This window comes from Ammospiza nelsoni, chromosome 10 (assembly GCF_027579445.1).
Source record: "Ammospiza nelsoni isolate bAmmNel1 chromosome 10, bAmmNel1.pri, whole genome shotgun sequence".
Taxonomy (NCBI): Eukaryota; Metazoa; Chordata; class Aves; order Passeriformes; family Passerellidae; genus Ammospiza; species Ammospiza nelsoni.
This window is the reverse complement of record NC_080642.1, coordinates 482370-510350: the sequence shown is the minus strand read 5'-3', so window position 1 is coordinate 510350 and position 27981 is coordinate 482370. Positions and strand designations below refer to the sequence as shown.

The 27981-nt window shown below is 47.5% G+C and overlaps 1 protein-coding gene across 3 annotated transcripts; it reads right to left on the bottom strand.

Moving 5' to 3' along the window:
- Positions 1-2995: 2995 nt before the first annotated feature.
- Positions 2996-26712, bottom strand: TSC22D2 (TSC22 domain family member 2). 3 transcript variants are annotated; one of them, XM_059479403.1, is made up of 4 exons: positions 24448-26707; positions 11889-11960; positions 5208-5259; positions 2996-4468 (listed from the first exon to the last, which is right to left on the bottom strand). In XM_059479403.1, exons 1-4 carry the CDS (start codon positions 26388-26390, stop codon positions 4235-4237), a joined length of 2301 nt encoding a protein of 766 aa, XP_059335386.1. In that variant the 5' UTR covers positions 26391-26707; the 3' UTR covers positions 2996-4234. The 3 variants fall into 3 exon arrangements, with proteins under 3 accessions (XP_059335386.1, XP_059335387.1, XP_059335389.1); XM_059479406.1 differs by having other exon boundaries at positions 4251-4468; positions 11852-11960; positions 24448-26712; XM_059479404.1 differs by lacking the exon at positions 11889-11960 and having other exon boundaries at positions 24448-26701.
- Positions 26713-27981: the final 1269 nt, after the last annotated feature.

The following is a 27981-nucleotide window of genomic DNA, read 5'->3' as shown; positions in this document are numbered from 1 at the left end:
CCGAGGCTCTGGGTACGCCCAGCTGCCGCTGCCCTTCTCTCGGGCCCGGCCATCCCCCAGGGGCTCGGCAGGCGCCCTCCTGTCCTCCCCTGTCCCTCTGCTCCCGGGGATGGCACGGCGGCCCCGGGTCCGGCTGTGCCAGCGCAGCGGCTGCTCCCGGGCTGTGGGAGCCTTCAGGGTGGTTGTACGAGTTGGTTCTTGGAAGTTCAGTGAATCCTTGCTTTGGTGCGAGCTGGGCAGAGGTGTGTGCAGCACTGTGCCTGCATTGCGAGGGTCGTGGGCAGCTGCAGTGCCAGAACCGGGGCTGGGGGCATCTCTGCAGGGCCCTTCTGGGCCCAGCTGTGCTCTGGCTGCACACATCCAGGAACAATTGCTGCAGAACACCACACTTGTTTCTTTCCGAAACCCATCAGAGCAATACCCGTCTGTTTCCCCTCGTGAGATGCAGTTTGTCGTTGCCAGGCCCTGAGAGCCGAGGCGCTCTGAGGCGCTGGGTGACCGCGCCACAGCCGCGGCTGCTCGGGCTCCTCCGCCGAGCTGAGCCTGCCCAGCTGACGTCACCAACCACCTGCAACACACTTGTCTCTCAATTATTGCTTTTTCTTTTCACCTGTGAAGCCTTCTCAAGGCTGGCTGCAGGACTGCGCTTCAGCAGCGCATCGGGAGGGGCACACGGTTTGCTTCCCAAGGCCCTGAGAGCTCCCTGCTGTCCTGCCAGGCCTCTCGCAGCTGCTGGCACCGCACAGAGCGCCGCAGCCACGTCCCCGGCGCCGCGTCCCGCCCATCTGCGCGCACGCAGCTCGGAGGGGACCCGGCAGCGACAGGAGCCGCGTGATCCAGGAACAGCCTCGTGGAGCGGGGACAACCCCTGCGCCGAGGCGGGAGCCCGGGACAGGCGGCGGCAGCGCCGCTGGCAGTGACGGCGCGAGGGCCCGAGCGACGGGGAACCGGGCCGAGGCAGCGGATCCTGGAACGGGAACGGGACCGAGAACAGGACCGGGACCGGGAATGGGAACGAGAACGGGAACGGGCGGGGGCGGTGCGGGGACAGCCCCGCCCCGCTCCACAGCGCCGCCTCGCGGCCCCCGCAGGTCCCGCTGCGCCATGGGCGGAGCCGCCCGCCGCAGCCGGGGAAGGCTCGAGGGAAGGTTCGGGAGAAGGGAAGGGTCTGTGCGGCTCTGTGCTCACCTCACCCGGAACCTGCTCCAGAGCCGCCTCACGGCTGTGCCAGCCTCCTCCTGCAAGCGCTCCCCTCTGAGCCACGGCCGCGGCCTTGAAGCTCTCCTCAGAAAGCATTTCCTCCGCCTCCTCCACTGTTTCCGTAGCTTTTCCCCTCATCTTCTGTCACGTCCGGTCTGAGACGCCGGGCCTAACTCGGAGCCTCTTCTGCCCAGCTTCAGTGCATTCAGAGCGTTCTGTGACACCGCGGCTGCAGCCCGCTCCCCACCGGTGCCAAAGCACACGCTGCCGCGAACACAGCAGCTGAATCCTTTAAACCAAAGCTATGGAACAATGTCGAAGACACGTGTTAGAGCACCCGCACCTGGCGCGGAGAGCCGGCCCCCGCAGCCAGCTCGGCCCCGGGCCGGCCCAAGCGCGCCCGGCCAGCGGCGGGAGCCGGGCCAAGGACGGGGCCCAGCAGCACCGAGGCTCCCTGGCACTGGTAGCCGCACACCTGCTGACACCGCGGCGGTGTCCCTGTGAGAACTGCTGCTCCTTTTCCTCAGGCAGCCTCTCGACAAGAGCCCGCAGCATTCTCTGACCCTTTCCTACAGTTCACAGGGCTCTCACAAGCCGAGCCGCTGTCCACAGCTGAATACAGCTTATCTCGACGCGAAAACTCAACACAAACCCCCAAAGCAAACCTGACAGGAGCAAAGCGAAGGCTTTCCAACAGCATCAGTTCAATCTTTGTTTCATCCCCTTTTTCAGATTTACTAAATGCTTCTTGCTTTTGGAGAAAGCGCCTCTGCAGCGCCCCGGTGTGAAGGACGCACCCATCGCTGCCCCACAGCTCTCACACGCAGAGGAACAGGCGTTCCCACCCAGGGGAGCAGAGCTGCTCCCTCTGCTCCCAGCAGGAAAACAATCACCATCTGGGGCAGCTTCAGAAAGGTGCCTCTGTTCTGTTTCACTCAAAAGTGAACTGACAGGTACAGAGAATCCTCCAAGAAGTTTTAATCAACTACTCACCTGAGGGACTCTTGTTCCCAGAAATCCCCAATTTGTCCCTTTTTTCTTACTTTGCCAGCATCATCCTCATTGCACAGCTGGAGTGAACCACTGATCACACTGCAGAGGAAACGCACATAGCTACTGGAATATTTTGCTTTCTAACCTGTGGCACTAAAGCCTCCCAGCAGTGCTCACAGCACAGGGGTGCAGCAGGCAGAAAAAACCAATCCACAGCTAATGGAAAGATCATTCTGGCGTTACTTTAGCAAGAACTTTTCAATAAGCACACAACACAGGCTTTGTTTGAACTGTGCTGAACTGATGCTTACCAGGAGATGCCTCTCTGTTTCCAGGACATGGACACGTCTTTGAGATCTGAAGACACCAAAACTTGCAGTTTCCAATGCTTCCTCTGTTCTTCCTTAGACATAAACCTGAGCAGAGTTAGAGCTGCTCAGGGCTCCAGTACTGAAGCAGACATTCACAGTAGTGACTGAGCAGGCCCAGATGTTTATTCAGAGCTATCAGTGCAAACCCAAACCCCTAAGGCAGCCACTGACAGCATTAGAAGATGCTTCTCCTAGAAGAGAAGAAACCAGTCTGCTGCATGAAAAGTGGTAACCCTGGCATTGGTCTGTTACTGCCTCACTGACACTACATTTCTCCATTTTGTTCAGAAAAGAGCTACTGATTTTAATTACACTGCAACAATATCTACAGCCAAAAAATTCAACAAAACTGGTTTAATTTCAGAAAATGTGTTAAAATATATATATATTTGTACATCAATTTGACACACTGCATTAGTTTACACAAATGATGGTCTTTTTTGAAACTGTATTTATGAAATGTACATTTTTAATTTAAATACTCAGTATACACTGCATTTAATCTGCATGTTGCATTTATTAAATACATTAAATCTGCAATGTAACAAAACGTTTTCTGCATACGAAATTCAAAACACCATTTTAAATGAACAAAAGATGGCTCACTTCATTTATTTGTTTTAACAACTAGTGCCTAGCACACTAGCTTAGCTCCACCAACACCAGCTGTTCTTTCTGTTTATTGACATTGTTCACAGACTAGTACATATTACACTAAGAGTGCTGGATAAAAACATGAGGTACGGAAGTGGTTCAAAGATTACAGGTCATGCAGATCATGCGAGACAGCAAAGAAAGTTGTGAATGAGAAAACACTAAATAAAAAATACATAAAGAATGTGCATTATAAAATTAAAAAAAAAAACGCAAAACAAAAAACCAACAACCAACTCAATTATACAGCTTTGCTTCTTTGGTTACAAAGTAGGTTGAACAATTTCACAGCTTTTTATTCCCACCCAAAAAACCAAACCAAAAACGAAATGTCAAAAAGCAGAGGAATCATGGCCCCCTTCTCTCTATTAAAAAGTAGAAACAGAAATGAGCAAAGTTTTCTTCATCAAAATAGCCCATCACTTATTTATTATATCACAAGGACTGGTGACTACCTGTACAGATGCACTATGGTCTTCATACTTACACTCTATACAAAATTTACATTCAAGCTGGATCTTTACTACCGTAAATAAATACCAAAGGTCAATTGCCATTAGTGTTAGAAATACGCCAGGATTCTTTGTTCAATTATTGCCTAGACATTGCATCTATTAACGCAATCCCATCTATCATTTTACCCATACAGAGGTTTATTTAAAAAAAAAAATTCAAAAGTTCTGTGACATTGTTCATGTACATTATGAAAATAGCAGCCCTGTAATAAATAAAACAAATAAATGAAACTAACATAGGCAAATGTTACTTATATGAAAAGAACAGTGGCTCTGAAGAGGAACTGCCGCTCCTTACCAGCCAGCAAGGCTCCAAGCAGCCCAGGAGCGATGGGAGCCTCGGAGAGCCGCGCAGGCCGTGCAGAGCTCGGGCCCGCAGCCGGGCGCGGGCACGTCCTGCGCCGCAGCAGCGCGGGTGATTGTCTAATACTGAGAAGGCCAAACACACAACGCAAGCAGGCTGCCGGCTCGGCGGGCCGGCGCTGGCGCGGACGGGCCGGCTCACGCCGAGGACACGTTGGGCTGCGGCGGCTGCGCGGGCTGCGCCTGCGACGTGCTGCTGGGGGCGGCCTGTTGGCTCGACAGCTGCGATAACTGATCGTTGTTGGAAAGGGATTTCAACAGTGCATTTTCTCGTTCAAGTAAAGAGTTTCTTTCAACTAATTCTTTTATTTGTTCCTTCAGAACTTCCACTTCTTCTCTCACTGCATACATCAAATGGCTTTTCACTAGATCCTGCAAAGAACAAGCGGACGGTTACACCACGGGGAAGAACAAGTTTCCTTCACCCCAGCCCCAGAACTTACTGCTTTCACTGCAGTAAGCCTGGGAGAAAAAAAGCACTCATCACCAAACATTTATGAATAAATCAGCCTTTGAGCACAAACAACCCAGCCCTTATGTGAAGTGGGCCTGATATGAAAAGCTTTGTCTCCAGCACTCCAGTCACTTCAGTTCTGCGGAAGCCAAGGAGAAGAGTGATGCCCCAGCTCCTCAGAAGGAAAGCACCTGCTCTGATGCTGTCACCTGGGGGTATGGGTCTGTGGAACGCAGGCCCAGCCACTGAGGCGTGTGAGAACCAAATCAACAAGAAAGCTTTTACGTCATCACAAGCAAAAATCCAATAGCTCTAACGGAAGCTGAGCAGTGTGTTAAGGATGACCCTTCAGAAAAACTAGTAATGAACTTGGCTAGAGTAATATGCACTCTATTTTCAGCACTCCTTCAAGTTCAATCACCTTGCTCACAGCAATTTGTAAGAAAATTAACTAAAAAACATTTCTAGGCCAACAGTAAAAGCAATAATGGTTTGTGGTCATTCACAGATGATACAGAAAATCCTTTATTGATGCTCTCAGTCTTACCCACCTGGAGGGATATCACAGCCTCACAGAAACACAATAAAGCAGGAAACTTATGTTCAGTGATGAGCCACATTAATCCTAATAGAAATAACAACTTATATTTTACTTACCATTGCCTGTTCTATTTTGTTGTCAATGGCAACAACACTTGCACCAGAGGCACTGTAAATACAATGAGAAAACTCCGTGAGTGTTATTGCATCACTCGGGTAAAACTGTGCACCTGCAGGGCTCCTGGATCATGCTGTCACTGGAAGGCTGAAGATTAGAGTCAAGAATCCAGTACACACTCACAGGGGGGTGTCCCATGTCCCTCCCACCCCTCCATTCAGTTGCCCAGCATAGTTGTGACTCACAAGAAACACTGCTCCTTCAGTTTATATCTTGTCACACTGGGCTTATGACACCCATAACCATAAAAATGCATTAGAATAAACACTGTATCAACTGCTTTAATTCCTGGCCTCATTTACCAGCTTTCTTCACTGAGGGAAACAAAAATTCATGGGATATTCATCAGATTCTTACCACTAGCATTATTTCTTCCCAACTGTTTTTATAAAGCAATGAAGAAAACATCCTGTTTTAATATCTGTTCTCTGGACTCACTAGAGTCCACCTTCCAGGTAAGGAGCTCCTGGCACAGCACTGCCCCTGCAGTCTGTGGCAGCAGCCGGCAGGAGGGCAAGGCAGGACCAGAGCCCCGAGCCTGCAGCCACTTCCCGGCTCGCAGTGAATTCTGCCTGGATCCTGTCTGACAGCTGACAAACACACGGCCGTGGGTCACAGCTAGGGCCAGGTTTGTTCCACAGGCACACTGGGGCAGGGCATCTACCAGCACACCGCAGTACGCTGTGAGGATGTTAATTCCTGCGCCAACAGGATCCCAAACTGGGACCTCTGCATCCTGTGCGACAGAAATGCAGCCCTGAATAGCCAGGGTCTGTTTCCAAGTCACACCAGAGGCACAGAAGCCAAGCCTCACTGGCAGCTCTGGAGCTGCATTTCAGCAGGCCGGGGGTGCCCTGCTCCCCCACAGACTCTGGTTTCTCCCTTCAGAGAGGAGCTGTGGCTCTCCCCAGGGCACGCAGGGCTGCAGCCTGCAGCAGCCACCGCCTCCCCTCCGCATCAGCCTCCCAGCCCGGGTCTCAGGGTCCCATTTCCCACCCAGCCCCGGTCTGACACAGACAGGAGCTCCTGGGCTGTGACAGCCCCACCACTGAGGGCTGCTGATAACACTCCCAGCCATGCACATGGCTATCAGCAGTGCGCAGCCACCTTCAGTAGCGTTAACACGGGGAAAGTGCAAGGGTTGCAGTCATGCTGGAAAACTCGCCTCTCACCAAAACCAAGTGTTAAGAAAAAAAATCACTCAAGGCTTTTTACAAAGAGTATGGCAATGTGCTCAGCAGTACTAGTCACAGATGTGAAACACAGCTCAGCTCCTGAAAAGTGATACTGGCCAGAGAAGTTAATTTTAAGGGCTCCCACAGAACCATCAGCACTAGAACTGGGCTTTTACAAGCAGAGGGCATCAGGTTTGCAGACTGGGGAAGTAACAGCCTCTATTTCTACTGAACCAATCTTGAAACCCAAACCAAAAGCACTGAATATCCATTTCAGAAGAAAATTGTTCCAATCTCTTACTGTCTTCTAAGCCTCTTCCAAACCCTATCTATGGTAAACCTCCTCAGAATAAAAGCTATTTATAACTCATGCCAAGGGAAGCATGCCTTTTTATGCTGAGTTAACATATGTCAGACTCATCTGACACTGTCAGAAGTATCTGTGTTCATGAACCACAAAATCCCCAAGACTCTATGTCCTCTCACAGTCCTTCATGGACACCACTCTACAGATCAGATGAGGCAGCTCTGAAGAGGTAACAACAAGAGGAGGACAATTAAAGCAAACTGCACACTTGGCAGTGGGATCTCCTTCCCCATCTCTGCACCATAATCGTACAACTTTTGTCAAGATCCATCTAGTCAAACTTGAGATTGGAACTTTGTTCTTCTATCCCTGTTTCAGCTACTTTGTAGTGTGATTATTTAAAACAACAAACCCCACTACATGACTCTAAGTAAAGGCATTCAAGCAGTCACTTTCACGAGAAAGACAGGCAGCCTTCCCTCAGCCTCCCCAAGAGCTGTACCTGCATGGCACACTGCAGAGGCACCTTTCCTCTGTGTACCTTGTGCTCTCAGCTGCTCTCTGCCTGTTGGGTGGGTGTAGGAGCTGTGCCTCCCTGCAGTGTGACTGGAAAGAGCCAGGGAAACCACTGCTTTACCACACACACCCCACACACCAACAGTGCTGAAAGCTCTAAGCAGCTTTATACACTACTCCGTAAAGTTCTTGCTGCCCTCGTTCCCAGAGCAGCTGAGTCTGGGTTCCAGCCCTGCTCCCTGTACACGTCCTCAGTCCCAACTTCAGCAGGCAGAGGCTGGCACCATGCAGACCCCTCCTCACCCACCCAGGAGAAGCTCCACACTGACACCAGGTGCCCCAGTTTGCAATCAGGATAAAAACAGCTGACTATACTTCATGTCACTTTCTCAAAGCAGATGAGAATTAGATGTTATGGTTGCACAATCCCACAGGATTTCGTTCATCTGACAGTGCTCCCAATACCAAGCAGCTCCTATGGGACATTCATGAGCAGAGCCCTCCAGTGACAGCTGCTCTCATGGGAAACTCCAAACACGCTGCCAAATCTTAAAATTTTGTATATTTTTCTCAAATCCTAAACTCTTGACATCAAATTCCAGTTTGCATAAAAATATTTTTATCCCATGTCTGCAGAATGGCATTTATAAATACAATCCAGTCCTTATGAAAAGGCCAGGAAGAAATCCAAAATACCCCTTTAACAAGTCTTTTTGGATGACTGAGTGGAGAGAGAGTCTGACACATTCTGTGAGTGCACTATCCACTGCAGAGCCAATGCCTCAACTTGCAAATACTGGAATCAGAAGAGGAAAGACACCATTTAGTTCTTGTAAAAAAAGAGCAATTGCTGATTGCTCCAAGAGCTACAGAAGTCTGACAACTATTGTCAAAACTGCAAAAAACTCCACATCAAGTACCACAGGGCAGATTAAGGAGTGCATTAGGCATGTAATACTTGTTTTTAACAGCAAAACCCCCATCCCATACTGAGCTTCTGCAGCCCACAAAGTATCAGATACACTGAACATGCACACTTCATTTTGACTTGGACCTCGCAGTTAAGGCTCTACCCAAAAGGATGCTATATTGTTACACCAAGTTCACACTGAAGCCCACAAGGTACATGGCAAGATTTACAGTCAGCAATTAACATCAAAGGTGCCCCAAGCACAGTTTGTCATTCCCAGAGATGGAGAGTAATCCCAGTGTTTTCCTGCCTTAAACACCAGGTAGACAAAACCCCATTTTGTCAGAGAAATCCTCATTTTGATGGTTTAAAAAAAATCTCAGCGGCTTTTGCTTTACCTATTAAATTGTCTTTATCTCAGCTGACACGTTCTCTCACTTTTCCCATTGTGGGAGAAGGGGGAGCTGAGCAAGTTGCTGCACGGGGCTTAGTGCCAGCAGGATTAAACCAAAACAGCCCTTTTTGGCACCCAGCATGGGCCTGGAAGGGTTCGAGGTAAGGACAGATTTGACTGGGATGTTCTAGACTGAATGGATTGCTGTTCCTTCTGTGCAGCTATTGCCTGGAAGCTCCTGTGTTTGCCATGGGCCTGCTTGCCTGAGTCTCTCAGAGCCCATGCTTGCTAGTGGCCACTCTTTGCTCTCCCTGCTGCCACACTGCTCCTTATCACCTCACTGCTGTGCCTGGAACACTTGGTAACAGCCACCAACTACTATGTGCCTGGGCTGGCAGGTGCCCAGGAAGTGCTGCCACACTGGGCAGGCCGGAGCTCCAGCCCTGTGGTCATTTATTCCTTCCCCTCATTGTTTACTCATTTATGAGCTACTGTCTTAGCACTGGGTGAGCTATTCTGTCTACCCAGAGAAATCTTTTCTATTCTTGAAAGAGTTAATGTCTATTTAATTAGCTCCATCCCATAAAGAGATTTTATAGTGATAGCATCCCAAGCAGTCCAATCACCTATCCAGCCTGGAAAGAGGATCTGTGTGACTACTGCAGACTTCCGTTATTGTTCTTTGTCAAAGCCATGTGAGAATGTGCAACAACCTGAGGCAGTGAACTCACTGCCTCAGGAGTTCCCACACACACTTTGAGTTAATTTATATTGTGAAGGCTTAATGCTTCACACATAAATGCAATGGAAACATAAATCCTACTACTTTAAATTCAAGATTCCTAATACTGTCTGTGCTTTAGGCAGACCCACCTAAAGCTGTGCACCTTTACTGTGCAAGGACAACCCAGGCCCAGAAGAGCAACCACCCAGACTCACGTGGACATGCCAAGAAGCCACTATTCCCCTTCTTAAATCACATCAGCTGAAAAAACCAACCATGAGACTTGTGCCTCCAGCAACACCTATGCAAGCACTGCGCATGAAAACATCCCTGCTAACGTGTCAGTAACAACAGCATCTCCCCAACACTTACTGGTCTGAGTGCCACCAGCACTCTTCCTGCCACAGCGTGTTGGTGAAAAATAAAATAGTTTCTATTCACTGGAGCAATTCAGCAATCTCTTTCTCTCTATTGCAGTATCATGTGTCTACCTATGCCGATTTCAGCAGGTCCCTGGAGACAGTTACTCATAGGGGAATAATCCATATTTGTTAGAAAAAAATACTAGAATTACACAGAAAGATTTTCTGTTTATCCTGAAGTCTCCTAAGTCAAGCCCCTCAGGTTCACAAAGTACTTCTGAAAGAACTGCAAAATGCAATTAAGAGCTCACTGCCAGCAGCCTCATGATCCTGGTGCTCTGCAGTGTGTCAACCCCCACATTTTGTGATGGGCAAACAAAGGGACAAGTCACACAAGTTTCTTGCTTTCACAGCAGCAATTTTTCTTTCCCAAACCAGAGATGCCAAAAAGAAGCCCCAGGCCACGTTCTTGTTAGAGCCCCCACTGTGTCCTGCCCAGCTCCATCCTGCAAGGGTCCCACCACCAGCTGCACTGCTCACTGATGGCCCTGGTGCTCCCTCCACCAGCTTTTACTGCAAGTTTATAGCTGACGGCCTCTCAGTTTCAGTCATCCAGTGAAGGAAAGCTGCCTAATGTGACCTTAAAATCCAGTAACTGGGGTATAAATGCAAAACCTGCCAAATCCCATCCAAGACTTTGGAATTTGAATGGATTATAAGTTTAAAACATGTATCAATCCTAATGAATTGCATTCTATGTTCTCACAAATGCTTGTTTCTACCACAAAGAGTTCACTGGCAAAGATGCAAGGTTATTTTAAAGGTAACCATTTACATTCTTCTATCTGAATTTAATGTTTTATATCCTGCATTTCCAGCATTTGCTTCAGGAATTGTTCATAAACGTCAGATTTGTGAATCCTCCATCTTAATAATTCATTATTTGATTTTAGGGTTTTTTGAATTAGCTTCCTCATCTTAAGACTTATGTTGAGGCATGAAAATAAAAAAACAGCTGAAGGCTAGACCACAAAGTGACCTTTTGGTCTACAAACCAAATGTGTATTCTAAGCCCTGAAGTTCGTTCCAGTGAAATAACAAAGTCCTTGAAACCTAAATACCAACTCTGTTCCATAAATACAGGGAAGTGGCATCATCCAGAGCTTGAAGCAAAAACATAAATTCATCCAACTTACTGCTGAAAAAGGAAGATGTGCTTTGAAACTGAGCTTAATGCCAGCACCCCAGCAATACAAAATAATTTTTTTAAAAAAGAGCAGAACACTAAGCATTACTTATAACCTTCATCATTGTGCAGTATACAAACTGTTGCCAAGCAAACTTTAAAGGATTCAGTTGAGCTGTGCAAGTTGAGAAGCCTTTCAAGTCAAATACAGCCAGGACAGTGACGAAATGGTTATCAATACTTCAACAGCCAAACAAAATTTACATTCTACACAGCTTGTTAAGCAGAAGTTTCGACAAGCCAGAGCAGCACAAGGCATTAAATCACATCATCACTAGGACTTTGATTAATGCTGACAAAAAAAAAATCCCTCAAAATCATTAAAGCACAGGAGAGAAACAGTTTGCAGCTACTGATGAATTAGTAATGCACCTCTCTCAAGTCCTATCCATGCCAGATAAGACTTTGTTGCACTTCACTGCAGTTTCTCACCATGAGTTCAATGCTAACCTTGGAGATTTACTTTGTCCTTGCCACAGTTCACCTATGTTCCCCATCCAGCTTTACTTGAGCAGAATGAAAGTAAGCCAGAAAGCTTTTTTTCCTGGTTTAAAGATGTATATATATATATATATCTTAACTTTGCCAAAACTGTTTAAATGTAGTATTTTCACAATGTGTTTTCTGACATAGGACTCAATGCCAAAAAGTTTCCTCTTTTGGAAAAGGAAACTGAATATTTAGGCAAAGGTCACCTAGGAGCTGACTAGCATTAAACTCTGAGCTTACACATCATGTATGATACATGCATAATGGAAGGAAGAAGAAAAAAAAGTCATGTCATATTTTGGAGTTTAGTTCCATGTTTCAGAACAAACACTTCACTTCCATGACCGCTTTCACCTCTTCAAACTGCAGAAGCCCTATATGGAGCTGTGAACACAGGCAGCAGTTGTGTGCAAACAACAACAATGAGAAACTTGCACAGAGCAAAGCAGTTCATGCATACCTCAGCATGTATGCATTCCATACTCAAGCATCCATACCTATCCCCGGTGGTCTTTGACTCGTGTAACTTGTTGAAATGGAACGCTTGGTAGAATGCAGTTGACGGATTCCTATGAGATCCAAGAATCAGACAGACATATTGAAAATGGGTACGTAATAAAAATACCAACACTCTTCATTCAACCTGCATTACAAAGTGAATTAGCTGTCCAGACAGGTTAAACTAATGTTTGAAAGGCCCCACTGTTTCTGTGAGTTTGCATTAAGGACACAAGGATCCAAAACAAAATAGTAATTCTCCAGCCCTATGGATTTTCAGGCTATAGCAAGCTGCTCCTCTACAAAGATGAGACTGTAAGGTCAACAATAAGACATCTCCTGTCCTGCTGGCAACACTGTGTAGTTTAGCTAACCACCACCCTAATGCCAAACATACCTAAACCCAAGAGACACCTTTCCCATTTTTGGTATGTTCCAGACAACCTCTACACACAGTGCCCAGTGTTTCCATCCTACTTAACCTCCTGCTTTGTACTCAAAACAGATGATTCCTTCAAGGAGACCTGGAAGTCAGAGCTCAATACACCACATTCAAACTATGACAGATGAAGTTACAACTGACAAACAGATCCAGCTAGAAATGAGAAATGGAACATCAAGTACCTTTGTAAGCACCTATCAGCCACCTTGCCCGTGCCGAGGCACAAGAGGGCAAGGGCTGCTGGAGCCCCTGCCCTGCACTCCCCAGAGTGCTCTCACAGCCACAAGCCCAGAGCACAGTCCCCTTCTCACTGAAAACCCTACACTGTGGCCCCGTTCCAGGGCCAGAGCCCTGAGGCTGCCTGACCCTCCCGCCTCAGCCCCACCATGGCAACTACACTGATAGTGCAATTAGACAATTCTACTTCTCCAAAGCCTCATCTGAACATTTGTTGTGAAGTGGATACTGGATGAAGCACACACTTCTCTGCTGCCAGTGGCTGCAGCAGCGTTATACTGAAACTTAGAAACTCCCTTCCTCAACTGCTCATCTTCACATGGGCAGAGCTGCACCAGTCCTAGAGACAAATGCAACAGCCTTGCTGAAAGATCTTCAGAAATGCAAACATAAGCTCAAATTCCTTTTAGAATCTGTTTTAAAACAGGATGCTTATATCACATTGGAAGCACAGGTATCAATCCCTTTTCTAAGTTAACGGCAAGAATATTTCTAAAAACAACAGTCTTCAAGCTACTCAAATATTTCAACTGAAATACAATTACTGCATAATAAAAATCACATAAAATAAAACAAAAACATCACAGAGGCAGCACCATAACAAAACACTATCAGAAGTAATTAGATTCTCATGGCAGGTATACGCCAAAAATCTTGGAAGGATAGTGGTATTTTTGTATCAGCAATGATCAGCAAGTGTCTGAGTTTAAAGTCCCACCTTCAGCACTGTACCCTTCAATAAAAGAAAATTCACACAAGTCTGGAATTTAGCTTAAAACCTGCTACAGAAGTTGCTTGATTGAAACTGATAAACACCATCCTCCTAGTTTGGTAATATCCACATTTTCCTAAGAAGCACTGCACACAACTCAACAAATAATTACAGGAAGAGCAACACAATAGCTAAAGGACATTTGTGTAATAGGACTTCACATGTGGAAAACAACTGGCATCTGCAGATCAGGAGAGCACTCCAGGCCCAGGCTCTTCTTTCTAACGCAGCTGTCAGGAGCATGTACAGTCCCTTCCTTGGAATGAGGCTGTAAATAGAAAGTCATTCAACTTCCAAGATAAATTTACTTGTAGCATATAAAGTCACGTTGCTACTGTTAGGTATAAAAAGTGGTTTATAACACACAGCATGTACTCCATATAGTTTATTTTTGTACTGATACACTCTATGCTCTGTATTTGTGTACTGTTTTTAAGCAAGCATCTGAAAAGATATGGAAAAATTTTCCTTATTAGATTCTTATTTGCAACCCCTACTGTTGAAATTGCTTTTGCATTACTTCTGACAAGTAAGAGAATTTTTTCTACTCCACAGCTATATATTTTAAAAATAATTAATTGGGGTGTGTGTACCTAAACAGGAAAAGTAAATCCACAGAGGCATCATGAATGATACCTCACATGCAGATCTGAACTAATATGATTGAGTTTCAGATTGCTCAGGCATCTAGTTTAACCATAAGAAACAGTGAAAGGCTAGAGAACAACTAAAATGCCTTTCTGCTTGCAGGAACAACTGAGAAAACAGCTTACAGGAGCACTAAAGCCTAGCCTGCTGCTGCTGTGCCACAGCTGGAGCCCCACAAGTCCTGCTGACGCTGCCCTAAGTGAATGCAGGGACAGCCTGGACCAGAAAAGCACACTGCCTATGTCTCCTTCCAGGCAGAATGCCAGGGCTGAGGTCAGGACTCAGTCCCACTCCTTGCAGATTGATGCAGAGGAACTGAGAGCCACACAGGACAGAAATGTCCCAGATGCTGACCCAGAGAAAGAGCGAGCACCTTCCACAGAAGGTGCTCCAGAACTTCTCTTCCTCCATCTTTAGTGAGAGAGATCAGGTATCCCCAAGGGTACGCGGGCTGATTTCATTCCCAGCTTAGTACACTTAAACATTTGAAGCGTATTTCAAGTGGCCAAAAATGCCTCTATGTCTCTCTAAACAAGTACTACAACATATACTGCATTTATGTTCTTTAAAAGCTCATGAATGCCAATATTCTCAACTCACTCCCACGCTCTTGTTTCTAAGAACAGTTTTCAAACAACAGAAAATTTGATCCAAATTTAAAGAAGGAGACCTTACTCAGTTCTCTGAATGCCCAGGACATCAAGCTGTCCCTTTAAAAGGGAAGCCTAGACCTCATCCCAAGTCTCATGTCACTGTTGGAAGTGTATCCTTCCACTGCAAATCATCTGGACAATATGCCAAGTACAAACTTCATCCTTGAAGGCTCTGTTTGCTAGAAACCATGCCTGTGAAAGCTGGCAAATCATCAAGTATACAGATAAATGCCTTTTGGTTCAAGTAATGATACTGGCTTTGGACTGTGTATCAGCCTGACCACAGATGCCTTTTTACCAGCTACTTCCTTTGAAAGAAATAGTAACATCATTGTCCACGAACAAGTCCCAGTCTTCAAACTACTGACCAACCTCAGAAACTGAGGGCAACAACAAGAAGAACACACGTAAAACAGCACATTTTTCCCAGTAAAAAATCAATATCAATTCAGACAGTTCTCTCACAACCTGAGTTATTTTCTTGAGATTTGAGAATAGGAATGACGCAAAACATTCAAAAGGCCCAACCACCTGTCTTTGAAGAACACGAGAACAACAGGTCAGACCATCCACACTCAGTACCTCTAAGGAAAACCAAAGAGGAACAGAAGCACATATTCACAACCCAGACAGAAGCAAGCACACATGGGTGACCTTTACAGAAGCTCACTTCAGCCATAATTCCCTCAGAGAACAATTAACAGGTCTCATATAGAAAGCCACAGGAGATGTGACCGTGTCATAAAATTAGTTGCACTTTTAATGCCACCTTGCGTGACATTTTTGTTGGTAACAAAAGGCTGTTTACTGGGGTACTGACTATGACCTGCAATGGACACTGATTACAGCTGCTCTCAATATTACAGACTTGGCAGGGTTCATCTGAGATCTGGAAGAAGGATTTGACGATCACTTGATCACAGTTTATCAAGAAACTTGCAGCATAGTTTATGGCATTGTGAGATTATGTTTACACTAGTAACATAATTCCTTCTCTATCCTTCTCCATCTCCTTTTAAAAGGTGTTTCACTTTATTTTTAGCACCTTCTATTTAAAGCAGCTGCAACTTTCAATTAGCTTTCTTTCGTAAGACTCAATCTACAGAACAGTAACTGGAGCACAAAGCTTTGCAGGAGAAAACTAACAGGCACTAAATGTGGGGGAGTCAGTGCAAAACTAAGGAAAATAACATCTCAAGCTCTGAAGCAATGTGTTTAATTGCATATTCTGTTCATGCAGTTCCTCAAAGCCATTATACCTGCTATACACACCCAGAAGGCCAGCAAGAATTCAGAGGTTTAACACTCAGTTTTAGGTGTATTGTAGCTACAGATAAGAGGAAGGGCTGATTCAATGACCAACCCACATAACAGTTTTTGGGACAGCGGCTCTCAAACACCACAATGGATTTAAAGGGGCTTCACATGCTACTACAAAACAAACATATTGTAACAGCATAGAGAAAGCACACTGCAGGGAACTGATCTTCACTGGATAAACCAAAAGCAGTAGCCCATACTTCTTCACCTTGCTCTCAAAAGAATATTTTGGCAAATAATTTCCTGCAGTGACCAGAAGTCTCTAAGGAGAAGGAAACACAGACAACTGCCTCAAATACACAGAATATGAAGTCTGGCAGAGGCATTTCACTGACCACTTCCCTGCTCTGTTGAAACATTGGCATCAAGCTTCCCCTGCTCTGAGTGGCCTTGAGTATTTAAAAACAATACCAGGAATATTTTCCAAATCCTACCAAGGTTATTACTTGCTTGATGTAATTATGTGATTTTAATAAATAACAAAAAAAAAGTTTCTTTATTACCTATACTGGGTCATAACCCTACACTAATTCTGAAGCAGCTTTGCTGAAGAGTTCAAATAGTAAATTCTAGTATGACTATTTAATACTAATCAGAGAAAGAATACAACAATTTCTAAGTATCTTGTTATTCCTGATTTCAACAGCTGCAGCTCAAAACTCTGAAGTCCAGTTCTCTTGGGTCCCACAGATTGGTCCCCAAGGCTCAGGAGTGCTGCACACAACTGTAATCACAACAGCTTTATGATTTCCAGATCCAGTGATGACCCTTTCCATCCTCAGGCTCTCCTGCTCCTCCTGTCCCAGACAGCACTGCCACAGACAAGCTAATTAACACAGCACCTGCTAATGGAGCACGGCTCTTCTGTGAAGGCTGCCAGTCAGGCTGAACTTTAATTACTTCATCTCACCAACTGTGTGAGGACTAATCTGAGAGCTTCTGTTCTTAAATCAAAATATGTAACAAGTGTAAGATTTTTTTGTACTAACGATTTGTCTTCTCACTGGATATAATCAACCTTCAATTCTTGGAGGGAGGATACAGAACAAAGTAGTTCACACAATGCACAGCTTGGCTTCCAGGCAAAAAAAATCTACAGCAGATCACATTTTCAGAGAGAAACTTATAGATTACAAGTTGATAACAGCAATGCAGAAAGTCTGCCTGATCTAGTCAGGGATTCTTGCCTCTATCAAGTAGCTTTCAAAAAAAAGCCATAGAAAAACTCACCAATATTATCCACGTTTGAATGAACTGAGAAAAGTTTAAAAAACCCCCAAAAACAAAAAACCAAAGTCTTATTGATAATAACACCCATGGTCACAACAAACACCTTGAACTCCATAAGGAGTGGAGCCCTTCAGCATCTACTGATACCTGCCAAAGAATATCACTATGCCATCATACTCTCCTGCAAATTACCCCATCCATTCAAGAGAGCAAGCTCTGAGTGCTCCTACTCAGCAGACCCTGATATGCTCGTATAAAGGAGGGAGCAAAATAATAAATTCAGCATTTCTGAAATAAAAAAAATCACATTTGCTAGTATTGCATTATAGGTCAAAAAATCTGCAAAACTCCTCAAAATTATTGACTTTTATACAACATGGCTGGTAAAGAAAATGCATGTATTTGTATGTATGAACCTGTTATTGAAGATGATCAGGCTCCTGCTGCCTGTGATGCCCACAAAACATGATTTTCTCAAACACAGTGATAAAGGGAAAGGTGCCCGTGATTTCTGATGAAAAGTGGCCCTGCATAGTGGAACAGGGCTTGAATACTCATTCTCAAATAAAACTGCACTAAAATGAGATTTCCCCCCCCCCCCACTAAGTCGCAGTGACACTTTCAGCTATTTCAGTCATCTATAAATACAAACGGGTCCTGTTTTTTGACAACAAAATATTTCAGTATCTGGGGGGGGCGGGGAATGAGCGGATAAAACAGCTTCAAGCAGACTCAGATGAATCCCACCTGTCCTACTCATGTGATAATGGTCAGGAATGCATGTATGAGCAAATGTTTCAAATTACACATTTGGCTTTAAAAAAAAGATGTTAGATCCTAGGCCATGTATGGCACTTTGTTTTTACACAGTATATTATAAATCTGTCTACCTTCCCACAACATTTACAAAGTCTCCACCACTCAAGTTTCAGGCCAGCCTGTGCTGTCAGTGAGTGTTCACCACTTGGTTTACAGAAAAAGTATTTTTAAAAATGCATTTGAAGGGTTGGTCAAGGTATTTACAGGCCTTGCACCCACCAAAGAGTGCTCTACATAGGAGACATTCCCAAGAGCTCTCATCCACACCCGTACAAAAATAGCCAAAGTAACTTGATGGAGAAGCAAGCAGGGTTTTTTTAACCCTCATTTCTGACCACCTTATCCTCTATTGGATATTACATCTGCCTGAGATGCAAAAGCTTCAGACACTTGACTGCAAGCAGTATGTCATCTCCTATCCGAAGCTCACACACCTGCCACAGTCATCCCCTCCCAGACAAACGGGTCAGACTCTGCCCTCCCTGCAGAGGGGGTGATTGCCCTCCTGGGCTGCCCAGGGCAAAGTGCAGCAGGTGGAGGGAGGGCATCCCTCCTTCCCCCAGCACTGCTGAGGCCGCACTGCGGGGCTGTGCCCACATCCCCACGCCACCTTCGGCCTCTCACGTGTACGGACAAACCCACCAGCTGTCAGTGCCACTGACAGCTGACGCCTCTCCAGGGCGCTGATTAATGTTCCTGCCTTCTCTCCACACTGACAAAAGCACTCAAGCAGGCTGTCACAATTCAAATACATCCTTTATGGCTTCGAAGGGAGACCAGATATACACGCTCTTGGACTAATTTTGTCTTGATTGACAAAGAAAATTAAGACAAGCGTATAGCTGTTCTTCATGTGGCCAAGTTATTCACCTGCCCTGCCTGAGTGAAAATAGACTATCCCATAAGGCAAACATTTCCTGACACTTAATACACATTCATATTTATGAAGGTGAAGTTTAAAGACGGAGTAATTTTCAAGAGGAATGAAAGTACAACCTTACTCTGCACTTCAATTGACCTCTTATGTCTGGAGAATCTTCTCAGAAGACAGTGGCTTTAGCAGTTACTATAAATATTTCTATCTTTATACTTTGTCAAATATAGGAATAAAAGCAGAAACCTGTGCTTGACAATCTAGATTTACTGAACAGAACCATCCAGATGTACTTTAGCAGGAGGAGTGTCACAAAAGTTTAAGGAATCGCTGCTGACACATAAAGCATAAACAAGATTTGCACTTTTCCTGAGCAAGAGAAACTGCTAATTGCTAGCTTTTAAGCAGGAAAATTATTATACAGCCTCAACACGCAACAGGCTGATAACTCAAATATCCAGGAGAGTAACAGGGAGCAACTCCTCTTTACTATAGTGTCACCTGAAGTCATAAAAATTATCAGCAGCTTCCATAAAAGTGCAGCCTCTGAGAACTTTCAGCCCGTCTGGTGTCTGAGAGCAGTTTGGTAGTCCTGCCTTTTCAAAACATCCAAATACTTCAATATTCAGCTTTTAACAAGAAGTTTAAAATAGATTCCATAAAACATATGCAGTTATTTCTGTCATGCAGACAGTACTCAGAAATCAGCTATGGAACATCTTTTGTAGGAGATGAGGAAAAAACTAACCCCCAGCAGCTGAGCAGAACACTTGTGAGTCTGAGGTACAGGGAACCTCTCCTGTCAGGGCTGGTCACTACAGTCTTTGAAACAACCTGAAGAGTACCACTGTCAATTTCTTTCAACTACTTTCCCCATTCCCTCCTTTTAATAGCTCTCTCATCTGAAACGCTTAATGTACCTCATAATTTTTAAGAGTATATTGACTCCTCCTTAACAAAGGCATTTGGATGTTTAAACTGGGAAACAGTACTGTCAAACAAGCAACCACAGTTTTGTTATCTTGCAGCACTCTAAAAGTGACTGCACAGCACGACAGGCTTTCTATAGTGCAGACACCCATGCAGCACTGCAGTTACCTTTGGTAATTTTTGTTATAGAAAGTACAGCAAGCAGTGAACACAACCAACTGGAGTTCCTTTGCATCAACCATCGTTTGCTGCCATGAGCTGCAGGGGCCACCCCAGAAGTCCCAGCTCAGTTTTCGAACTGCCCGTCAAACCAAAGGCTCTCCAGGCTCTGGAGCGTGTCTGTCCAGGCTTCATTCCCACCTGCTCCCACACACACTCACAAACACAGGCCTTCAGCAGGAGAGCTGAGAACAAGTGTGCAGCTGCAAGAGAGCTCAAGCCTCTGTAAAGTTTAGGAGCAAGGTGAAGAAAGGGATAACAATGCAAACTAATGCAATTCAACTATCATGTACTGGTAGGTACTTGCAGAAAACTTACTTTTCTTTTTAGGAGCACAATAAAAATATGCATGTAGGGCAATAGTTAAGTGATCCCATGCCCAGTTTTGTCTTATGTGATGGACATGGTCTCAAGAGCACAGTTCCCGCAGCAGTTAGTGCTCCATAGGAGTCCGTGATTCAGCTGAGCTCGCAGCCACGCTGCAGAGAGCCCTGCACAATCAGGTTCTCAACAGCTCAGCTGCCATGGCTGACAGCTCACAATTGCAGCCATTCATTAGTGTTCCTGGAATACAGCCGGAACAGTTCAAGCCGGGCAGTTATCTCTGGAAAATGATCTATACTCTGCGCCTTTTCCAACAGCCCTAGTAATATTTTGCCCCAAAAGTCTGCCAAACATGTAGGAGGTTTGAACAAGCTTTCTCAGTAACATTCTTTTAACAGAAGCCACATATTTCTTTTCCCTCAAGAGCCAAAATAAAGTTATTAAGCCAGATGAAATATTCTGCTTGTCAATTACAAATTTGTGTATACACGGGCATAAGGGCAAGCAGAGAACCTGACACACACTGATACCAACATTCTCTCAGGTGCTCTAACTGCCCTCCCTTCAAAATAATTACTACTAGTGCTGAAGTCCAACAAAAGAAGAGTCAGAGCAATTTTGAGACCTAGTTCCAATAGCGTTTTCACACAATTACTATTTTCCCTGTTTGACACAGCAATACTCGCATCTGCCTCAGTACCAGTACTGGTTCCTCCATCCTTTAATACTGCTGCAGCTTATTTTATTTGCAGCCACATTTAAAGAGGAAAATGTGTTATGCGGTAAATATTTCATAACTTTCACACACATTTTTTTCTTTTTAAGAGCTTAGCAATTTGGAAACATCAACTGAAATACTGGCATTGCTTTTCAAGGAAGGTGTAACACACCGAAGGCTTTTTTCTTTTTCATTCTTTTGGGCCACCTATCCACCATTTCTTCCCCCACAGACAAGATTTTCCAATTAATTGATTCTTCACTATTCATCAGGTCAATGCAGGAAACCACAGGTTTTTATGGACTACTGGCAAAGTGTACTGGGCTATGGGAACATGAAATTAAAAGTCTTTGGGCAATGGCTTGGAAGAAAGCAATCTATAAACACAGTTCTCTTTATATATCATACTGGACCACCTCCACCCCAATAACCTTAGATGCTGTTCAACTTAAAACAGCAGATTATAAGATAGGAGTAATAAAAAAACCGTTTCAGAAGTACATGTACTGATCAACTTTTTACACCATGTTTACTGTTTTACCAACATGCTGCTTTCAAAGAATTTTCATCCTATTTTACCTTTAAAACAGTTCCTCTTCATATTCAGAATGGTAACTTCCCAGGTAAATCCAGGGTATTGAGAGCTATACACTACTCCTTGATGAGTCACTGCTTTAGAAGATGACTATAGGAGAACGATCTAACAAGTCTGTGAAGCTTCAAGTATGTGCAAATACTGAAGTATAACTGCAGGTGCCAGAAGAAACCTGGATACCTGCCTCCACGCTGAGCCCCCTTTCGGGGAATGTTACAGATTAATAGTACAAAAGACAAAGAGAAAAATGCTTTCCACAGATTTATAGCTTCTATGACCACCAAGTAACCTCTCTGAACTGAGCTGTGTGCTAACTTCCTGGACCTGCCAGCACAAACCATGACTCATGATGTATCAGCTCCCTTTGTGCTTTAATAGCTTTATCAGTGTCAACCCCCAGCCTATTAATGACACTTGAAGGTCTTCATTAACTATTTCACCACTGATTCCAGTAGATAAGGCAGCTGGGCAAAGCCCATGGGAGTGGCAGCACAATTTAAATGGCTGGAAAGCGGAAAAAAGCAGGAGCAAGAACAGAACAGCCGACAAGCAGGAGACAGTTTTACAATAAAGCCTTCTCAGAGAATAAAGCAAATAAAAACCAAAGGTAAAACAGCCTTAACAAGCTGCTAGGTTTTCATTCTCACCTTTCTCTGTCTGAAGCCAGTGCAAATCAGTCTACTGTTTGAGAGAAGCAAAGAATAAACTCCCATCTACTGTGTCTGTATCTATCTCCTACGTTATGTATGAGGTCTAGGTCTGTTTAAGGTGAGTTTTCGTGGCTTGCCAGAATCACCTTCCCAGCTGGGAAAGACTCTCACACCGTACATGTGCTCCTGGCTTTCTGACAACCCAGCACACGGCACAGTTTTATCACCCAGTGCAGAAGCTGACAAACGACACATAGGCACTCCTCCACTGATAACCAGACTTTCATTTCTCTACTGAACACCACAGCATGGCCTACCAAAAAGGGCACACTGCATTCACACCCCATTTCCATTTCTTATTCATAGTTCTCATGGCAAAGTGTCTGTAAGAGTCTCTTTAGATATGAACACCATGTAAAGCACCACTGCAAGGTGGCAAGTGCAAGGACTAAACTAGAAAATTAACTTTAAGAATCACTGTTCTGGTAAGAGCGCCAAGAACTGACCCACTGGAGTGCCACACAAAGTTACATGTCCGTAATTTGAGTAAGCAGAATAAGTGTTTCTCTGTCTTTACACAAAAGTTATTAAATTGTCACAGATAATCATGTTCATTGCCACAATTTATATTAAGTATTAGAAGCTATGGAAAACAAATGCAAAATGCATTTCTTTCTGATTCCTGAATCAAGAGAATGATTAAACACCAGACAAATCGTCTTCTCAAAAAACACTGAGCTATGAAAAGAACCCACCAGCTTGAAATCAAACCTTACTTGCACAAGGCAGTTTGTCAGCCAGATTAGCAGTCTTCTTAAGGTGGACAAACTGCGAGTAAATTTTAAACTTTCAGTTAGTCCTTCACCCCTTTATTCAAAACCAGCACAGGTTTCCAAACCACAGCTTTTCCTTGCAGAAAAGCACAGCAGTTACTTTCTCAGACACAGCGTCAGCCAGTGCTCCAGCAAGCACAGGCCTGCATTAAACCTGCAGCCTGAACTCTCCATACACTTTGAGGTGCTCTCTCCATCCACTGCACCCCAACTCCACAGACACAGCTGCTTCACTAAAACATCCTCAAAGCAACTCTGACTATATTATCTTCATGTCTGGTGCTGCCTCAAGGTGAGAGAAGACTTACAGAGAAATTCACCACAAGATCTGCTCATGATGGACTAATGCCTGTTTTTAAAAACAAGTAACACACATGTATTCCCTTCCTCCAAACTGCAGCAATTCTGACAGCAAATGTCGGGACTTGAATTCAGTGCTCAAACACTGCTTGATTCTTCTTTCCCTCAAAGAAGTCAATCAAGTGGTTTGGCCTTCAGAGCAGTCCGACGTGTCCATGGGAACAGCAGCCACACACCCACTCCCTCTCTCAGGCCCTCTTCGGAGTCTGCTCACACCACACCCCTCCGTTACAAGTTAGAGCTCCAAATTACTTTCCAACTTAAAAAAACTCACTGTAAGGTTGTACTTCCCACCGTGTCCACATCTTTGCCCAAGTAGTGTCTGTTTTCTCAGCACAAAGGACCATTCTCTGCAGAGCTTTCCCTGCATACGGATTTGCACACAAATCCATATACAAATCCAAGTACTTTCCTTACTAACTGACACTATAAAGTGTCAACTCTACAGCAGAGTAAAAATCAAGACTCTATGTTCAAAGCCCTGAGATAGCACCACACAGATTTAACACTGCAATACAGTGTCATTTTAACCCAACTGCCATTGAAGTGCTTTATAATGCATTCAGGAAAAATGAGAGAACAGCCCTTCGCACAGCCTCAGCCACTGGCTACAGAAAGGCAGCTTTCAGTCTTCTGATTTGGAAGAGGTAATATTATTCATGCATTAAGCAGCTTCCAGGATACTTTGTACCCCATTTTGTGAGAAAAGTAATCACACTCACACCCTGCAAAAAACAAGTACAATTCACTACTGGCCTAAGTACTTAGCTATGGCTTGCGCTCTTAAAAGAAAAATATAGTTCAGGTGAACCTCAGCATGACCTTCTGAAAATGAGAATTTACAAAAAACACTGGGCAATAACTTGAAAGTTGACTTCTCCCCCCTCCCCTAAAAACACAGTTCTTTTTTATGGCATTATAAAATAATTCATACCTGTCTTCATCACCATCAACAGGAATGGATATGCCAAAAACAGAGCTGGCAAGACTGTTCATTGGAGTACTTGCAGGTAACTGAAGAGGATTTGCTAGAGTGTCTGGGATGGGAGGCTTCACAAGAGGTTTATTTTCAGCTATAAGAGAAAGTGGTGGCTGAGGTAGGGGTTCCGATTTTCTTCTAGTATCATCAATCTGGCCTGCTAAGGACTGGGCCTGGGTCTGAAACTGTCCGAGGCTGGCCTGAGGCAGACTGGCGGGTGCGCTGGGCGCACCTTGCATCATCGAGTGTCCGACGTGCTGGGACTGGACCGCGCCAGTGCTTCTGCTGGCAGAAGGGTGGCTCGTCAGCTGGGACTGCACCAGCGTAACAGGGACGTTTGGCATAGCAGCTGAGGCGGTGGTGGACGCACTAGGCACACTTGTACCGGGCACAACCGCAGGCACGCTCTGAACTCCAGGGACCACAGCATGGGGAGCACCAGGCATTCCCGACACTTGACTGCTTCCCCCCATTGGATGCTGAGTCACAGATTTCTGTTGCACAACCCCCGTATGCCCAAGGCCTGGCTGCACCACACCTCCCTGCTGCGGGAGGGCAGGCTGACTCGCTGGTGCCTGGCCACTCTGCAGCAGCCCCGATCCCTGCCCGACTGCTTCGCTGGGCTGCGCTGACACCCCCATCACTGGCGCTCCCACAGCTGAGGGGTTCTGGCCCGTCACCTGCCCCACAGGAAGGCTGGAGGCCACAGTACTTGGAGCAGAGCTTGTAGTAGCCTGCTGAATAGCTCCTTGAGACTGCATAATTGTCATGTGCTGCATGTATTCAGCCTGCCCAGGAGGCTGCGTCGGCAGTAGATGCACTGGTGGAATCTGGGACTGAGAATAAGCAAATTGTTGAGGCTGAGTCACTGGTATGTTTGCCTGCTGCACCTGCTGCTGGGCCACAGGAATGCTTGACTGCCCTACTGTCACATTTGACGGTGCCATGCCTTTCCCGTTGGGTCCAGCCTGTGAAACACCCTGTGGATTTACCTGTGGCTGTGGTTGCTGCGGCACTATCATCTGCTGACTTGCTCCCGAAGCCCCAGAAAACACAGGCTGAGCAGTACTCTGAGGCACGGCCCCACCTACGGGCTGTTGCTGTTGCCCAATGACAAAATTAGGTTGCTGTAGAGAGGACTGGTTCATTTTCTCTGTCTGAAGCAGCTGTGACACAGCAGCCAGGGAGCTGTCAGCTATAGAATCGGGGCCATGGGCTGACGCCGGCACAGTCGAGATCACAACAGAGCCTCCTGTGGCACCGAGGCCACTGTCCCTCTCTTGAGCAGCCTGCTCGAAGGTGCTGCTGTGCCTAATGCAATCTCCAGTCCTGCCCAGAACACCACCACCATCGGAGTCCCGGTCATAGTACTCCATACACGTCCATCGGCCTCGCCTGTAGGGCTCCCCAGTACCGTGGTCCAGCTTGATCACCCTGAAGCGAGAGCTGCACGCAGCAGCCGCCGTCTGAGACATGGCCCCGGGGGCAGTGGGTGCCTGAGCACTGCTGCCTCCCCCCACAGCAGTGCCAGGAGCAACAGCTGGCAGGGGCACAGCCGAACTTTTGGGCACAGCCCCCCCGTTGGGGCCTGCAGCCACCCCAGCAGCAGCCACAGCCAGCTGTCCGTCCAAAATGAGATTGGGAGAGACGCTGCTGGGAGTTTCAGCCTCGCCCACGTTGTTGAGAGTCTCTTCGGAGGAGCTCCGCTCACAGACGTCCTCGGGGCCGTAGTCGGTGGCTCGGGAAACATCAAAGATTTCAGAAGACACGTCCTCGGTGCGGGACTCATCCGGGTCATCCAGGCTCTCGGTGTCCTCGGTGATGCTGCTGGCCACCTGCGCCGTGGTCACGCTGGTGATCTGGAAGCAGCTCTTCTTCTTGGCCGGCATCTTGGACATGTTTCGTCCACAGGAAGGGGCTCGGCCGGCCGTGGCGAGGCGAGCGGGACGCTGGGGCGGGCTGTCACGGCGTGCCGGCCGGGCCCCCGGCGCTACCGTACATCCTCCGGCGGCTTCCTGCGGCGGGCGGAGGGCGGCGGGGCTCCTCCTCTTCCTCCCTCTCCGCAGCCCTCTTCCCGCGGCCGGGCCTCCTTCGCCTCCCTGCCGCCGCTCCGAGCGCCCCGCGGCTTCCTGCGGCCCGCAGCAGCGGGCCCGCGGCCCGCCCCGCGCGAGGGGCCCCGCGCTGGCCGGGCGAGGCCCGGGCGGCCCCGTGTCCCACCCCCCCCCCCCCGCTGTCTCCGCGCTCTACCTGGAGACCAGCGCCAGGCGCATCCTGCTCACAACGGGCCCGCGGGCTCGCCCCACGGGCAAACCCCCGCCGCGGGCGGGGTGCCGGCGCCGCGGCGGCCCGGGGAGCGGCGCTCAGCGGCCGCGGGCGGGCGGACCCGCTGCGCTGCACCGGCCCCGGAGCTCCCGGAGCGCGGTAGGGCCGCGGCTCCTCTCGCCCAAGATGGGGCTCAACTTGTGCGCTGCACCCTGGGAGCGACGTGGCCACGCCCCCGGCGGGTGACGTCACGGCCCGGCGCAAAGCAGCGCAACGCGGCGCGGGGGTGGCGGGGGAGTGCGGCCTGCGGGGGGACAGTTGCGATATGGCGGCGCACGCCGAGTTCCCCCCTTCCCCCCGGGGGTTGGTCGCGCCCGGCCGCACGCAGCCCCGGCCGGCGGAGAGTGCGCGGCCCCGCCGGAGCGCCGGCGAACGCGAGAGAGCGCCCTCGTCGGGCGGGGCCGGGCAGCGCTCCCGCTGCGGTCGGACCAGCGCCGGGCCCGGGAGCTGCGCGGCGGCCCCGGCCCGGGGCCCTGACCCGCGGCACCGCGGCCTCATTCCGGCTGGAACGGACCGCTGAGACCGAACCGTGCCCTATGCCCACCTTGTCACCCAGCCCAGAGTACCGGGTGCCACGTTCAGCCCTTCCTGGGCCACCTCAGGGATGAGCACTCCAAACCTCCCTGGGCAGTGCCAAAGCCTTACTCCCCTTTCCATGGGGAAATTCCTGCTTGTGCCTACCCTGAGCCTGCCCTGGCCCAGCCTGAGGCCGTTCTCTCTGCTCCTGTCCCTGTTCCCTGGAGCAGAGCCCGACCCCCCCGGCTGTCCCCTCCTGGCAGGAGCTGTGCAGAGCCACAAGGGCCCCCCTGATCGCCCTTTTCTCCAGGCTGAGCCCCTTGTCAGCTCCTTCAGCCCCTCCTGGTGTTCCAGCCCCTTTCCCAGCTCCGTTCCCCTCCCTGGATACTCTCCAGCCCCTCCGTGTCCCTCCGGGCTGCGGGCCCCGGGCCTGACCCCAGCGGTCCCTCAGCAGGGCCCGGTCCCTCAGCAGGGCCCGGTCCCTCAGCAGGGTTCGGTCCCTCAGCAGGGCCCGGTCCCTCAGCAGGGCCCGGTCCCTCAGCAGGGTTCGGTCCCTCAGCAGGGCCCGGTCCCTCAGCAGGGCCCGGTCCCTCAGCAGGGCCCGGTCCCTCAGCAGGGTTCGGTCCCTCAGCAGGGCCCGGTCCCTCAGCA